Source organism: Apodemus sylvaticus, chromosome 10 (assembly GCF_947179515.1).
Source record: "Apodemus sylvaticus chromosome 10, mApoSyl1.1, whole genome shotgun sequence".
NCBI lineage: Eukaryota > Metazoa > Chordata > Mammalia > Rodentia > Muridae > Apodemus > Apodemus sylvaticus.
In genome coordinates this window covers 3998623-4013302 of record NC_067481.1, presented here as the reverse complement: position 1 = coordinate 4013302, position 14680 = coordinate 3998623, and the positions used below count along the sequence as shown (strand labels likewise).

Here is a 14680-nt window from a genome sequence, read left to right as displayed (position 1 = left end):
TGTGCTGGTTCGGTCAGGTGCCTCTGCTCCTGGGAGAGCCTGCATGAAGTGGTCCAGGTTGAAGCTGTACATACTCCACGGAAGATCCAGGAGGCTGCTTCTGTCCTACATCCTGTACCCTCTCACGCACACAGGTGGCGGCCACAGTTCCGACCGTCAGATCCTCCCACTTGCCCGGCAGCCAGCAGAAAGCAAGGCAAGAGAAGTGCAGTGCTCACCCAGAGCAGTGTACCCTTGGCCTCTCACACCAGCCCTCAGTTTCGCTGCTTCTCCTTCTTCTGGTCTTTGGAGCATTATGGGGCGCTGAGAGGGAAGGGGCAAGACAGAGTTAGACCATGTTATGGGATGCTGTTGTACTGGCTGGTTTTGTGTGTCAACTTGACACAGGCTGGAGTTATCACAGAGAAAGAGGCTACAGATGAGGAAATGCCTCCACGAGATCCAGCTGTAAGGAATTTTCTCAATTAGTGATCAAGGGGGAGGGCCCATAGGGTGGTGCCATCCCTGGGCTGGTAGTCTTGGGTTCTATAAGAAAACAGGCTGAGCAAGCCAGGGGAAGCAAGCCAGTAAGTAACATCCCTCCATGGCCTCTGCATCAGCTCCTGCTTCCTAACCTGCTTGAGTTCCAGTCCTGACTCCCTTTGGTGATGAACAGCAGTGTGGAAGTGTAAGCTGAATAAACCCTTTCCTCCCCAACTTGCTGCTTGGTCATGATGTTTGTGCAAGAATAGAAACCCTAAGACAACTGTCCTCCAGACATGACACCACCATGGTCATCTAAATTGATCCCTTACAAGATTGGCCTAGCATCATGCCCTTGTAGAAGGGGAGGTGGGGGGAGAGTCGAGTGTGTGTGGGTTGGGTCATCAGACCCCAAACTGAGAATTCAAGCAGTTCTTCTTTCCTACTCGTGACTCTGTCCTAGCTGCATAGGTCTCCGGGGCAGGGTCTAGAGCACAGAGGCGGGGAGTTGGGACAACGCCCATCTACACAGCTTTCAAGACAGTTGCATTTGCTCCACAAAGCTTCACTGTTTGTGACTGTGCTTGTGGACAGTAGCCCAAATGACCTGCTACCTTCTCTCTGTCCCAGCTCCAGGCAGAGCTCCCCTCCCCACCCTGGGTCAGTGGGAAGGAAGAGATGTCCTGCCAACTGTCCTGTAGATCAGAGTACCCTGCTCCCCAGTGCCTATTCCCTGACTGCCTGTATGAAACCACCTTAGTCACCATCCCCGCCCTTGGCGTTTATGGATGCTTGGGGCCCCATAAAGCTCAAAGTCTGTACACAGTAATAAAGAGGCCCAGGGAACTTGGCTTGGGCAAGCTGCTGTGGGGCCAGAAGCTGCAAGCTGCAGAGGGGTATTGGGCTCAGGGAGGGGAAGCCATTTCCTCATTGCCTGGCATTTCTTCCCATCGCTCTGAACAGACCATCAAGGTTACTGTGACTCTCTTCCGTGCCTAGGTACTGTGGCGGAGCTGCCCTCTGGCAGATGCAGTTTCCTGGGCTCCGAATACTTGAGGGGATGTATTTCCTGCAGAACACAGGCTTGGGAGTGGGAAGAATGCGTTCGGGATAAAACTATCCGTGCTCACTGTGCTGACCATCCTACGGGGGTCTAAGCTGTACAGGACAGATGGAAACAGTCCAGGACAGTGGCACTGTTTCCCCTTCTGTCAAGCCCCACCCTAAGGTGGTTATAACACCTCTTTGTCTTGTTGATTAATGAGAAAAGACAACCATCAGCCTTTGCTGATCTATGGACGGGATCGAAGAGACTCAGTGTGGAATACAGGCAACTGCAGAATGCGGAGACCAGGAGACACAGTCTTATCCGGGCAGAGCCCCTCCCCAGTTGGTTAGCCAATTCCAAATGGCCAGTCCTGAAAACGTTTACATACAAGCAACATTATAGGGACTGAACAGGCTATGTTTGTATATAACATATATAAGAAATAAAAATCGTGAATTTGAGAGAGATATCAGGTGAGGTACACAGGAAAGATTGGAGGGAGGAAGGAAAAGGGAAAACTAATGTAATTATATTTTAATTTTTAAAAAAGCTGAATATGGTAATCCCAGTGTTTGGAGATGGGAAGTAGAGACAGACAAATCCGGGGAAGCTAGGTTATCACCAGTCTCTGTGGTCCAGTTCCAGGGCCGACTGGTGGTTGTTGGCAGATTCCTTCATCTGTCTGAGCTGCATCTCAATTTTGGAAAGAGATCTTCCAACAAACTCTAAATGACACTTTTTTGGGTCTCTTAGAACCTTGGGCTCAGGATCCACGCAGCCCCGCCTTTCTCCCAGACCCCGCCTATCAGGCCCCGCCCCGTCTCTCCGGTTATTTAACCCCCGCTCTACATCCACTACCTGCAGAAAGCTGTCAGATCCCAGCCGGAACTCGGTGTGAGCCAACCGCGGCATTGCACACTCTCCATTGGCTGAGAGCTGCGGCAGGGGCAGGCCCAGGCTTGCGATTGGCTGTTGGAGCAGGGTGTCTGGAGGGCTTAGCGGTCGGCGGGCTCTGACGGTCATGGAGACTTCGTCGGTGCGGACCCGGGGGGCTGCACGGCAGCGAGGCTCTGCGGCCCGGGAGAAGCAGGCGCAGGACCAGCCGGAGCGGAGGCAGGGGCAGCGGAGGCGGGGGCGGAGGTGCGCATGGCTGGGCTGAGCTCCGAGTCTGGGCTGAGCTTCGGGTCTGGGCTAGGGTGGCCATGCTGCCTGTCTCTGCGCGGTGCGACACTGTCCATTGCTCGGGGACAAACCTGCGTCCCTCTATCCTTCCATCCCTGGCTTCAGTCCGGCCTCCCGAGCAAGCTAGCAGCTTCCTTGTTCCTTTTCTTCTTCCTGGAGGGATATTCAGGTGACAGGTGGGCAGGGGCAGACAGGATCACTCTGAGTTCCTTTGGTGCAGCTGAAGGATATAGAAATCAGTCAGAGAGAACCATCTGAAAGAGGAGTATTTGGGAGTGAAATTGAAAGGTGGGTGTTTTGCCTGGCCTGGTGACAGGGCCTTTAATTCCAGCTCCTTGAGGGAGTGAGCAAGAGGGTCACAAGTTTGAGGCCAAGCTGGTATAGTGAGGCCACATCTCAAAGTACAAACGGAAGGTCTTGGGATAGATTCATGGCAGAGTGCCTGCCCAGGAAGTAGCAAGTCCTGGGTTTGAGCCCCTAGCACTATAAGAAAAACATGACATCTCCATTTTAGCCTGCAGCTGTCTGGCCATCCCTGAAGTTCCAAAGGCTCCTCAGTCTAATTACAGAGGGCCAGTATGATTGGAGAACCTATGGAGGGAACTCAAGTCACTCCTGATGGCCTCAGGCCCTGCAGGCTTTAGAGAATGCCAGCTTGGATATCTTTGTATCTAAATGGCTACAATAGTGTCTTCTCGATACTCTTAAAATTATACTTTGAAACATATTGACAAATGAACAGTTACTGATTTTGCTGTGCTCTGAGTTCACAACTTCATGAAGGCAAAGAAGTTAATTCTTTGTATTCTACAATTGCTTAAGGGGTATGGGGGGCAGTGAGTGAGAGTTTCTGCCCCTGTGTGTGGGCAGGAGACAAAGCCAGTTCCTGCCCTCCTGGGGTCTTTAATTTTGCTAGAACCTGAAGACCATATCCCTTGGCCAGAGAAGGCCTGTGGCTCTAGGAAATGTTTTTTTTTTTTTAAACAACTATTTACTTAGTGTATGTGAGTACACTGTAGCTGTCTTTAGACACATCAGATCCCATTACAAATGGTTGTGAGCCACCATGTGGGTGCTGGGGATTGAACTCAGGACCTCTGGAAGAGCAGTCAGTACTCTTAACACTGAACCATCTCTCCAGCCCTAGGAAATGTTTTAACTTGGGGTTTTCACCTTTAAGTGGGGCTGTCATTGGCGTGTGTCCAAGCAGGAGCAGGCCCTTGTTGCTAATAAGCAAGATGAGTTTCAGCTGCCCTGCTTCTGGTGTCATGCATGCCTCTGGTGCATATTTTATAACCCATGTCCTGTGTTATTAAGCCGTTTGCTTCCAGCTGTTATTTACCATTGGGGGGGGGCTGAGAATGTAGTTCAGCTGACAGAGTGTTCACCTACTGTGTACCGATCCCTAGTTCAATCACCAGTATGAATGGGGCCATTCCCACCCCTCTTATCCCACCCCTCTTAGAAGGTGAAAGGGCATTGATCGGAATTTCAGTGTCACCCTTAACTACACACTTCCAGACTAGCCCAGACTACCTAAGACCCTGTATGTCTTACGTAACAAACAAAAGCAAATCAATCTTTTAAAACCCACCCTTTACCCAGGATCAACGAGGACCAGGAAGAGGAAGCAGTCTTTAGAGATGTGGTCAGTTTCACTCCGGATCCTTTACCAGGTGAGATAACTGAGGTTCCTGCTAATGTCACTTTCCTGGCCATCGCAGCCCCCATGCCCCTCTCTGTCAGAGTCGAAGGGTATGCATGAGTCCCCTGATCTCCATCATTGCTCATGGGTCCCTCCGTGGACCAGCTAGATATTATGACAAGGATACTACCAGACCCATCAGCTTTTACCTATCAACGCTGGAGGAGCTCCTGGCCTGGACCCCACTCACAGAGGATGGCTTCAACGTAGCCCTGGAACCCCTTGTATGTCGCCAGCCCCCACTGAGCAGCCCCAGGCCCCGGACCCTGCTGTGCCATGACATGATGGGCGGTTACCTGGAGGACAGGTGAGGTTCTGACTTTATTACTGGCCATCCTTGGGTGGAAGAGGGTGGTGAGGAGTTCTAGATGGGCCTCTGACACCTCAGGGAGAGAAACTCAGTCCTAGGTTAAGCTTCCAGTGGCAGAAGCAATGTGGAACTGGGCGAGCTCTCATCTGTTTTAGCCACAGAGAGCTAGTTCCTCAGGCTCCCCCTGAAGAGAATCATCTTCTGGCCCAGCAGCCTCATCCTCATCTGATTTGTCTGTCCTGCTTCCCCTAGGCTCTGTCCTGGTTCAGGCCTCTTGCCCTGGCTTCCTGTGATCTCTCCCCGCCGCCTCTCCCCCCCCCCCCCCCCACCAGCTATGCACAGGCTACCTAGAGAGACATTTTTAACATCTATTGAACAGTCTTTTTTTTTTTTTAAATTTATTATATATAAGTAAGCTATAGCTGCCTTCAGACATTTAGGAGAGGGTGTCAGATCTCGTTAAGGATGGTTGTGAGCCACCATGTGGTTGCTGGGATTTGAACTCTGGAAGAGCAGTCAGCACTCTTAACCACTGAGCCATCTCTCCAGCCCCTATGGAACAGTCTTGGACAGGATGATTGATGGGAAGCTGAGTCAGAGCCAGCCGCCCAGCATGGGGTGTGGCCAACCTGTAGACGCAGGGATAAGGCCCTCCGGCACTGACCCTTTGCAGGGAACGGAAGCCAGAGTCAGGGCCTGTATTCAGCCTTTCTGCTTCCTGCTCCTAAATCTGCTCACAGAGGCCAAATGCTGTCTGTGCAGTTCCAGTGGTCCACGCTAACTCCCTGGTTGGCGAATGAGCTTCCTTCCCCAAACGCACCGGGATTTATTTTTGAGACTGGGTTTCGCTACATAGTTTGGTCTGTAGACTAAACTCATTATGAGTTTTAGAACTCATATGTAGCTCAGCCAATCACCCCACCTCGGGTGCCACCATGCCAGGTGGGCCCCTGACTGGCTTTTTGTGTGTGCGTGTGTGCGCATGTGTGTGTGAACGTGGAGCCAGAGGTCAGCCGTGGCTATTGTTCCTCAGGTGCTGTCCACCCTTACTTTGAGACACACTTCCTCACAGGGTTGGGACTCCCTAATTATGCAAGGTTAGCCTGTCAAAAGTATGCAAGGCTAGCCTGTCAGTGATTCTCCACCCTCCCGTCCCTGAGATTACAAAGCATGCTCCGTCCTAGCCGGCTTTTTAATTTTTAAAAAATTTTAATTTATTATATTTTTACAATTTTTAAAAAAGATTTATTTATTTTACTTATATGAGTACCCTGTTGCTGTCTTCAGACACACCAGAAGAGGGCATCGGGTCCAGATGGTTGTGAGCCACCATGTGGTTGCTGGGAATTGAACTCAGGACCTTTGGAAGAGCAGTCAGTGCTCTTAACCGCTGAGCCATTTCTCCAGCCCTATTTTATTTTATTTTATTTTATTATTTTTTTATTTTTAAATCTGATCTGGGGATAGAGGTCACCCAAGGCAAGCATTTTATTGCCTGACTCTTACCCCAGCTCCCACTCCTGACCACTCTTGACAGAAGAGCCCCAGGTTGCTCCTGCCTTCACCCCTCCCCACAAGGTCTCACATCGCAGGCTTCAATCAGAGCCAGTGACCATAACTGAAGAACAGTTAGACTTGAGCCATCACTGCGTCCTGATCCATTCTGTGTCCTGGGGCCAGATCACTGCATCCTGATCTATTCTGTGTCCTGGGGCCCGACCGTTCTGCATCTCCACCAGGTTCATCCAGGGCTCAGAGGTGCCGAACCCCTACTCCTTCTACCACTGGCAGTACATCGACATCTTTGTGTACTTCAGCCATCACACGGTCACCATCCCCCCGGTGTGCTGGACCAACGCCGCCCACAGGCACGGGGTCTGCGTGTTGGGTAAGAGCCAGGCAGTGAGCGCACCCACTGGGTGGCCCTGTCATAGAGCGGCAGCAAGGATTTGGATGGGTGTCTGCACATTTCCCCAGAGAAGACTAGAAGGTACCTGTGTTTTTAGCGTGCGGGCCATCGGTCTGGGTGGTGGTGATACCATAAGAGATGATTAGATGATGGATAGCCAGAGGGGCTGCCACGTCCCAGGAAAGGAGTACTCACCTGAGCAGTGGCTGGGTCCCACTTGAGGCCGTAGTTTGCCAACCACGGGGTCAGATTAGTGCCTCCCCGGCTTTGTTCTGAATCCTCTGGGGCCAAGTCCTGCCATGCAGGAAGCACACTCGTCCGAGCCCCGGCTCAGAGGAGAGCCATCTGTGTAGCTGTTTCTACCTCTTGTCTCACAGGAACCTTTATCACAGAGTGGCAAGAGGGAGGCAGGCTCTGCGAAGCCTTCCTGGCCGGGGATGAGAGCTCCTTCCGGGCAGTGGCTGACCGGCTGGTCCAGATTGCTCAGTTCTTCCGTTTCGATGGCTGGCTCATCAACATCGAGAACTCTCTGAGTGTGAGCCGTTTGACAGGGTCCTGGTGCCCGGCCTCCTCACCCGTTGCTTTAATTCCTCTTTGCTTGTTTCTCCTGAACCTACTCCTTGCTTCACTCCTGCCCCTTTGCTTGGCCCCTCTTGCCCTGGATGCAGCCCCCAGCCCCTAGCCCGTAGCAAGATCCGTTTCTCACATCATAGCGAGGACTTGTGCTGTCTCCAGCTGCAGGGAAGGGAGCGCCCAGCTATTTCACGAGCTCCTCTGGTGTGTCCTCTTCAGTTTCTTCCTCAGTGTGCCCACACCTTTTCCCCTCATCCCTGCTTCGGGCTTGTGTGACTTTTCCCCACCACCCTCTTTAATCTTTTCCTGCCCAGCAAGGATGGCTAGGTTCTCCCTGATGGCCGTGAGACATGGGGCATTTTTGGTGTGGTTGGCTCTTGTAGCCTCCCCCGTCTTTTGTACTGGTTATTTCTCATGACAACCGTGCCCAGCCTTACAATGGTATGATCTCCTTCTTTTGCAGCAAGCTGCTGTGAAGAACACACCTTTATTTCTCCAGTACCTGACCACACAGCTCCATCAGCAGGTCCCCGGAGGTCTGGTGCTGTGGTACGACAGTGTGGTGCAGAGCGGGCAGCTCAAGTGGCAGGATGAACTGAATGGACAGAACAGGTGAGCACAGGGCGGAAGGAAGACGAACTGGCCAGGCTACAGGACGTCCCATGTGGGCATCCCGTGTGGGACCATTCCCCACTGGGCCAAGTACAGCAGGCACGGGCAGCCCCGGTCCCTAGGCGATGTGTGCCTGTGACCATCAGGGATGCTAACAGCAGCTGGGTGCCCCTGCCACCTCTCAGGGTCTTCTTCGACTCCTGCGATGGCTTCTTTACCAACTATAACTGGCGGGAGGACCACCTGCAGCGGATGGTGGCACAGGCCGGGAAGCGCCTGGCCGATGTGTACGTGGGCGTGGATGTGTTTGCTCGGAGCAATGTGGTCGGAGGCCAGTTCGATACTCACAAGGTAGGCAGTGGCCTTCGCGGCGGGGCTGCTGGTCTGCATGCCCTCTCTGGCCTCTGCCTTGGCGATCTTCCATTCTCACTAGTACCTCAAAGGAAATAAGGGCGCCCTGGATCTCCTGGGACCCACCCGTCCACTGTCCTTCCCAGTCGCTCTTCCAGTCACAGGCAAGGATCCTGTCCCCACTCCTGCATCATTTCCCATAGGCACCGACTTCCTCCTGAGCCGTGTGGAGCATATTGAGTGACTTTTCATGCCACTCAGCAGACATAGGGGGAATGCGGGGGTGGGGGGTGGGGGGCCGGGGTGTAGAGGACAGAGGTGAAGCAAGTGGCCTGGGGGAGGGGGAGGATAGGTGAGAGCAGGCTCTGCTCCTGTCTGTCAGTCCTGCCTCTCCCCTGGGCACAGAGCTCTTAGTCATGAGGAAGCTGTAGATGGATCATTTAATCCAGTGCCCAGGATTCGCTTACAAGATGAGCAGCAGACACAGGGTTTAATCTCAGGTTACAGTGCTTCAGTGTGGAGGGAAGTGACGGCAGTTATCACAGCGATCAGGACCCCAGGGAGATGGGAACGGATGCCTGCCTGTTCTCAGCTTTCTCTGTCTTCCCCATCTCTTTATTTTTGAGACAGGGTCTCTCTTTGTAGCCATGGCTGTCCTGGAATTTACTGTGTAGACCAGGCTGGCCTTGATCTCCCTGTCTCTGCCTCCTGGGATTAAAAGTTACCACGCCCAGCTTTTCCTTTTATACTGTTCATGACTGCCCAGCCTAGGGAATGTCATTGCCTACAAGGGGCAGGGTCTTTCCTACATCAAACAGCAAGGCTAGTGCCACACCCAGGCATGCTGGCAGGCGGACCCAATGCAGACCATCTATCTCTCACTGAGAGATAGATTATTTCTCGTGTGTCCAGTTGACAGTTCAAACTAAGCAGCACACCCTTAACAATCCAGGACCTGCAGATTCTCTGCCCTCTGATTCTAGTAGGAAGACGAGAGGTATCTGTGAAGAGGAGACAGAGCTTAGAGAGTCACAGTGAGGTTCTTAGAGAGGTTAGTGAGGTTGTCAACACTTCCCTGCTCTGTCCACCCAGACAAGCTCCTTCATGGTTGAGCCCGCCCTGCCTTTCCTTCAGCTGCCTCTCCCACACCCTCTTCTAGTTAGCTGTGAGATGACGCCAGGGATGAAGCCCAAGACCCTCTGCCTGGAGCTGGTGGGGAGAGGAGAGCTTTTCCTCACTGGCCCTGCCTGGCTGGACTCTGGTCCCAGTGTTCAGCACCCCCCTGGTTTCTGTCTCCCCAGTCCCTGGAGCTGATCCGCAAGCATGGCTTCTCGGCCGCACTGTTTGCTCCTGGGTGGGTGTACGAGTGTCTGGAGAAGAGCGACTTCTTTCAGAACCAGGACAAGTGAGTCCCTGAGGCCTTAGCATGGGCTCTGCAGTGGGGTGGTGACCAGGGGACAAGGGGGATCAAATGAGAGCAAAGTGACCACCCTGGCAGCTCCCTGGGAAGATTCTGGAGACCCAGCAGGAGGGAAAAAGGCGAGAACCACATTTTGCAGATGGCCTCTGGCCTGCCCCTCCCTATGTGGCCCCTCGCAGAAATCTCCCAGTTCCACACAGGTCTGCAGGGGTGTGGCTGGCCCTCTCACGCTGACTCCCTCTTGTCCCTGTTAGGTTCTGGAGACTGCTGGAGCGCTTCCTGCCCACACACAGTATCTGCTCCCTGCCCTTTGTCACCTCTTTCTGCCTGGGCCTGGGTACTCGGAGAGTCTGCTATGGCAAGGTATGCAGACCTCTGTGTCTTGTCTCTGCCTAGGATGGCGGGAGGGGGCCAAAGGGCATGTGCAGGAGGGCCGTGTACGACGTCCCTCCGTGCACTCCTGCTGTCTGCCTCTGCAGAGGTCACTGCCCCTGTCCCATTTGCCACTTTCCTCTTTCTGCAGGAGCAGGCAGTGGGGCCCTGGTACCACCCTAGTGCCCAGGAGACACAACCCCTCTTTGGTGAACATAAGCTGGCTGGCGGCAGTCGGGGCTGGGTGAAGACACAGTGCTGCCTGACCGATGCTTGGCACGGGGGCAGCTCTCTGCTGCTCCGGGGCCTGATCCCGTCTGAGGTTGACAGTGTAGCTGTGAGGTGGGTGAGTGACGTCAGGATGAGGTGCACGGGTCTTCTGCCCACTGTGTCTGCAGGAGCCGAGTCGGAAAGAACAGGCATTAGATCTCCGATGGCTTTCTGTACGTTGTGGGGAAACACACTGCACAGCATCCCCGTAGCTTTCTGAAGTGTTACCCAGCTGTGACAGCTGAGAGTGCAGTGCCAGGCAGGGGTCTGAGACAGCCCACCGCATACTACTTCCTGGCATGCGGCTGCCTTAGACGGTGCCTGGGAAGGAATTAGAACCAGCGCCTTCCAGTCCACAGTCGTCTGGCTGTGGAAGTGGCTAAGCCCCAGCAGGGCCGGGTTTGGGACGTTCACCACCTCACTTGGAGCCAGGCAGGGAGGAACTCGGCGAGGACTGCTTCCACCTCTCACGAAGTTTCCCTCCTCCAGGCTGTTCTCTCTGAACGTCCCAGTACCCCCCAAGGTTTTCCTGTCCATGGTGTACAAGTTTGAAGGCTCAACGGATGTCCAGGTGGCTTTGGAGCTCACAACGGGGGATGCCAGCAGCTGCCATGTGGGTGGCATGTTGGTGTTAAATGGTGAGAGGCTGGGTGACTTCATTGAAGGGAGGTGGAGAAGGCTCTGGCTCTAGGCGGGGCTTCTGTGGGCGGAGCTGTTGTGGGAGGGGCTTCGTGGGCAGTGGGGCATTGTGGACGGGGCTGCTGTGGGCAGAGCTATTTGGGGCGGGGCTGCTGTAGGTGGGTCTGGGCAGCTCCCACTTTGGGTGGAATCTGGCTTGTTGTCATTACCTGCACATAGAGACTTGCTAAGCCCAAGTTTTCCTCTGTGACCCTGCTAAGCAGCATGGTCTTCTGGGCAGGTTAGATACAGGTCTCCTTCTCTCTGGGACACGGAGGTGTTCACATTAGTAGGTTGTGGAGAAGCCAGGATGCGTGAAGATGGCCAGTAACATACATACCTCCACTTGTCCTCCAAAGTCTTTCCTTGTGCTGCCCAAGTGTCTGATCCACCAGGGGTCTTACCTTCCCCCACCCTTCCCCCACACTGCCTCACCAGGGGCTTACCTAGACACCCTCCCCAGCCACACCCTGCCCCTCTTGGGTTTTCCTATGGGGTTCTCCTTTCTGAAGCCTATGTCTTCCAGCAGAAACTGGCTCACGGCACAGCCCTAGACCCCTCCAGGTACCTCCCACCAGGCTGGCCAGATGGGCCAGCAGTTGTGGCCAGCAGCTCAGTGGGAGCTGGATTCAACGGTGAGTCCCTCTCTTGGCGTGTCCCATAAGGCACTGAGCACACGTGGAAGATCTTACAGTTCCCTCTGAGAAACCCCAGAACAAGAGGGAAGGGGCTGCCTGGGTTTGGCCCTCCAGGGTTTGATAGCAGTGAGATAGACAAGGACACTCCTTGCAGGAGCCTGCGGTAGCCCCAGGCCCCATGACCTGGGTACTCTTGGGATGCTTCCCCTACATGCTGTGGCTAGGGCCCTCGCACAGCTGGCTTGTGAGCAGCCTGTGTGCTCTTTCAGCTGCTATGAGGTAAACCTTCGTGGGTGCCTGCTCCAGGACCTCTTGGTGAGCTTCTCAAGGCCGCCAGGCACCCAGGAGGAGAAGAGCTTCATTTGTCGTCTTGGAGAGATCCAGGTGTGTATGTGTGGAGTTGGGCTTGTAGGGAGATGGGGTGGATGGGGGAGTGTCTGGGCCCCTAGGGAGGAGGAGTTGGTGGAGGAGGGGTGATGGAGCACTGAGGAGTAGACATGAGGGGATGTCCTTTATGTCCTCCCTGGGCATTCAGCCAGCGAACCGTCTCTCTCCTACCAGGTGGTTGATGCCAGCAGCCTTCTGGACCCTCTGCCCCGGGTGCAAAATGTCACCGTCTCTCAGCTGCGCTGGCTTCCTCTGATCACTGGGTCTGAGGGCCGCCCTGCCCGGCTCCTCCTCAGCTGTACCCTGCACTGGTCCTACCTGATGCTCCGAGCCCGCTGCTTCCGGATTCACTGCTGGAAACGGACAGGAAGCAGCTCTGTGACAGAGGAGTCCCCAGGGACAGAGGAGCCGGTGTTCCTGGGCCTGGCTTTTGCCAACCAGTACCGTGTGGTGGACTTGGCAGTGGAGGCTGCTCAATTGGGGCAGGATGGTCGTGTGGAGTTCCTGGTGGAACCTGTCCCCAGGGAGGGTTTCTTGGTGCCTCAGGCTGAGTGGGGAAGGGCGGTCCTGCTCTATGCGGCCTCTCAGTGAGCCCACTCCAGAGCACAGCACCTCCTCACCTCAAGACTCGAGGCCCAAGGCTGCGTGGACTGCCGAGGATAGCCGGATCCCCAGGAGACAAGGTCTCCAGGTTTTGCCTGTGATCTCAGGAGGCTCTGTCCTTCTGTAATACTCTCCATGGGATGTGGTTCTCAAGGAAGAGGGAGAGAGTTTGAGGTTTCTTCCAGAAAATTCCATAAAGGCTATTCCTCCCAGGCTGAAAAGATGCTTCTGTTGAGAGTGGCGGCCATTTATCTGTGTAGCTTTGACAATCAGAGGCAAACTGCACTGGTGGCCCTGAAGGCTGAGGCAGCAGTCAGTGTAGGAGCACGAGTCAGGGATGCTCATGGGGTAGCTGGAATGGTACTCCCCAGACCAGCAGCACTGTCGGAGGCTACTGGCATCACACCCCCACCTGCATAAGGTGGGCCAGTCACATTTCAGACTACCTGTATGGATGGCGGCTCTGGCAGCTGACCATCCCAGTGAGCCCCAAGTCCCTTACCTGGGCAATATTTCTCACAGGCCGTGAGAAGGCACACGGGTGCGAGGGTGTCTTATGTCCCCCAAGAGGCAGGTGAGCCACGCCTCCTTCCAGCTACAATGGCATCCTTCGCTGTACCAAAGCCCTGTTGTCACTAGGTTGCATGGGGACTTCCTGCTGTGTGTCTGGGTCTTGAATGACGTCACTGCCACTTTCCCCCAACTGCCCCCCCCCCAGCTTCTCCTAGTGCTTCCTGCTCAGTCCACAGTAGAGTTCTCCTCCCTTCTGTGTTCTAAATGTGACCCTCTGTGAGCCAGCTCTGTGGTCTGACCTGTGGCCCTCATGCTGTCATATGGGGGGAAGCCACAAGATGGCAGAGCAGTCGGTTGCCATCTTCTGAGGTATGAGGGTTGGGTGGGTGGAGTTTCCTCAGAGTCCCAAGTGTGAGGCAAGGAGGAGTGCGGCTCCTGCCTGTAAGGACTGGGTGCGTCTCCCCCCCCCCCCCCGCCCCCCCCCCACCCTGATTTCCCGGGCACCCTGTTCCTCTTGCATGTAGTATAAGCGTGAGGACCTAGAACCTGAGGTTGGGAACATTGTGTCCTGTTTGGTGTGGTTCTGCCAGCTCGCACACAGTCAGGGTGCAGGCCAGGGCCTCTGGTAAAGCCCAGGCTACTCCTGTACCCTGGCATGGCTTTGCCAGCCTTGTGCGGGATGGGGGTGGGGAGACCTAGACTATGCTGGCCTTTCTCTGGTGTGTCATTCAGAATCTGCAACAGAGCCTCTGCTCGCCCTCTCCCAGCCAGGGCTCTGTGTGGCTGGAGCAGAGTCAGCGGGGACAGGGCAGGTGGCTGGCTTTGGGCGGGGCAGCATTCCTGAATGCCCTGCTACCCCACAGCACAAAGTCTGCTTTTAAAGTGCTGGTTCCTTCAAATATCTTATGCAGAGGAGGAGAGAAAATTTATAGTGTCAATTACTCCCTCACAGTCTGGTGAGCAAGCAATTAGAAGAAAGGGGGCTTAGCCGAGCAACCTCACGTCCCAGGAGCACAGTCCCCAGTCCCGGCAACACCGGCTCCTGCGCAGGAAAATTAATCTGCCGGCATTTAAGCCTAGGCCCCTCTGGTGGATATAATCGCTTGGAAATAAATTATCCAATGTGAAAAATGAGATGTTGAGTCTTGTGTGATCCGGCCCCAAAGCTTTCAGGTTGGACTCTGCGTCTGGACCCTGTGCAGACCTCAGACCTTTCCTTCCAGCACCCCTCTCTGCTACTTCCTGCCTCCATCAGAAGAAGCACCCTTGTCTGTCTCACTGTCCCAGGACTCAAGAGGCTGGCATTGCAGTGGTCACCTTGAAATGAGTCGTAGGGCCACAGCCCAGGGCATCCACACCACAATGGCCTCACCCCCTGAACACTGTGGCTGTGGGATGCCCTGCATGCCTCTGCCTCTTTAGGTGTGACTTATCGCAGAAGCCATTCTGTTCCACTAGCCTGTCTTAGGCTGGGTGCACCAGAACAACTTGAATAAGGGGGTCAGAATTCCCTCAGGTAGTTGCCCAATTTATTTGGTGTATAGCCTCCCCATTACCACCTGTCAAGGAAAAAAAAATCTAAGGGCTAGGCTCCAAATCCCATTCCTCGGGTGCCCCATCCCCCCCTCCGTGCCGGGAGCTGTTAGA

At 54.5% G+C, this 14680-nt stretch overlaps 1 protein-coding gene across 2 annotated transcripts; it reads left to right on the top strand.

Annotated features, from left to right (window-relative positions):
• The first annotated feature begins 2376 nt into the window (after positions 1-2376).
• On the top strand, positions 2377-14167 carry Engase (endo-beta-N-acetylglucosaminidase). 2 transcript variants are annotated; one of them, XM_052195617.1, is made up of 14 exons: positions 2377-2650; positions 4298-4368; positions 4503-4704; positions 6447-6595; positions 6994-7151; positions 7653-7801; positions 7987-8152; positions 9454-9557; positions 9827-9935; positions 10096-10286; positions 10704-10852; positions 11422-11527; positions 11800-11914; positions 12092-14167. In XM_052195617.1, the coding sequence occupies exons 1-14, from the start codon at positions 2532-2534 to the stop codon at positions 12506-12508; spliced, it is 2205 nt and encodes a 734-aa protein (XP_052051577.1). In that variant the 5' UTR covers positions 2377-2531; the 3' UTR covers positions 12509-14167. The 2 variants fall into 2 exon arrangements, with proteins under 2 accessions (XP_052051577.1, XP_052051576.1); XM_052195616.1 differs by having other exon boundaries at positions 11419-11527.
• The last annotated feature ends 513 nt before the right edge of the window (positions 14168-14680 follow it).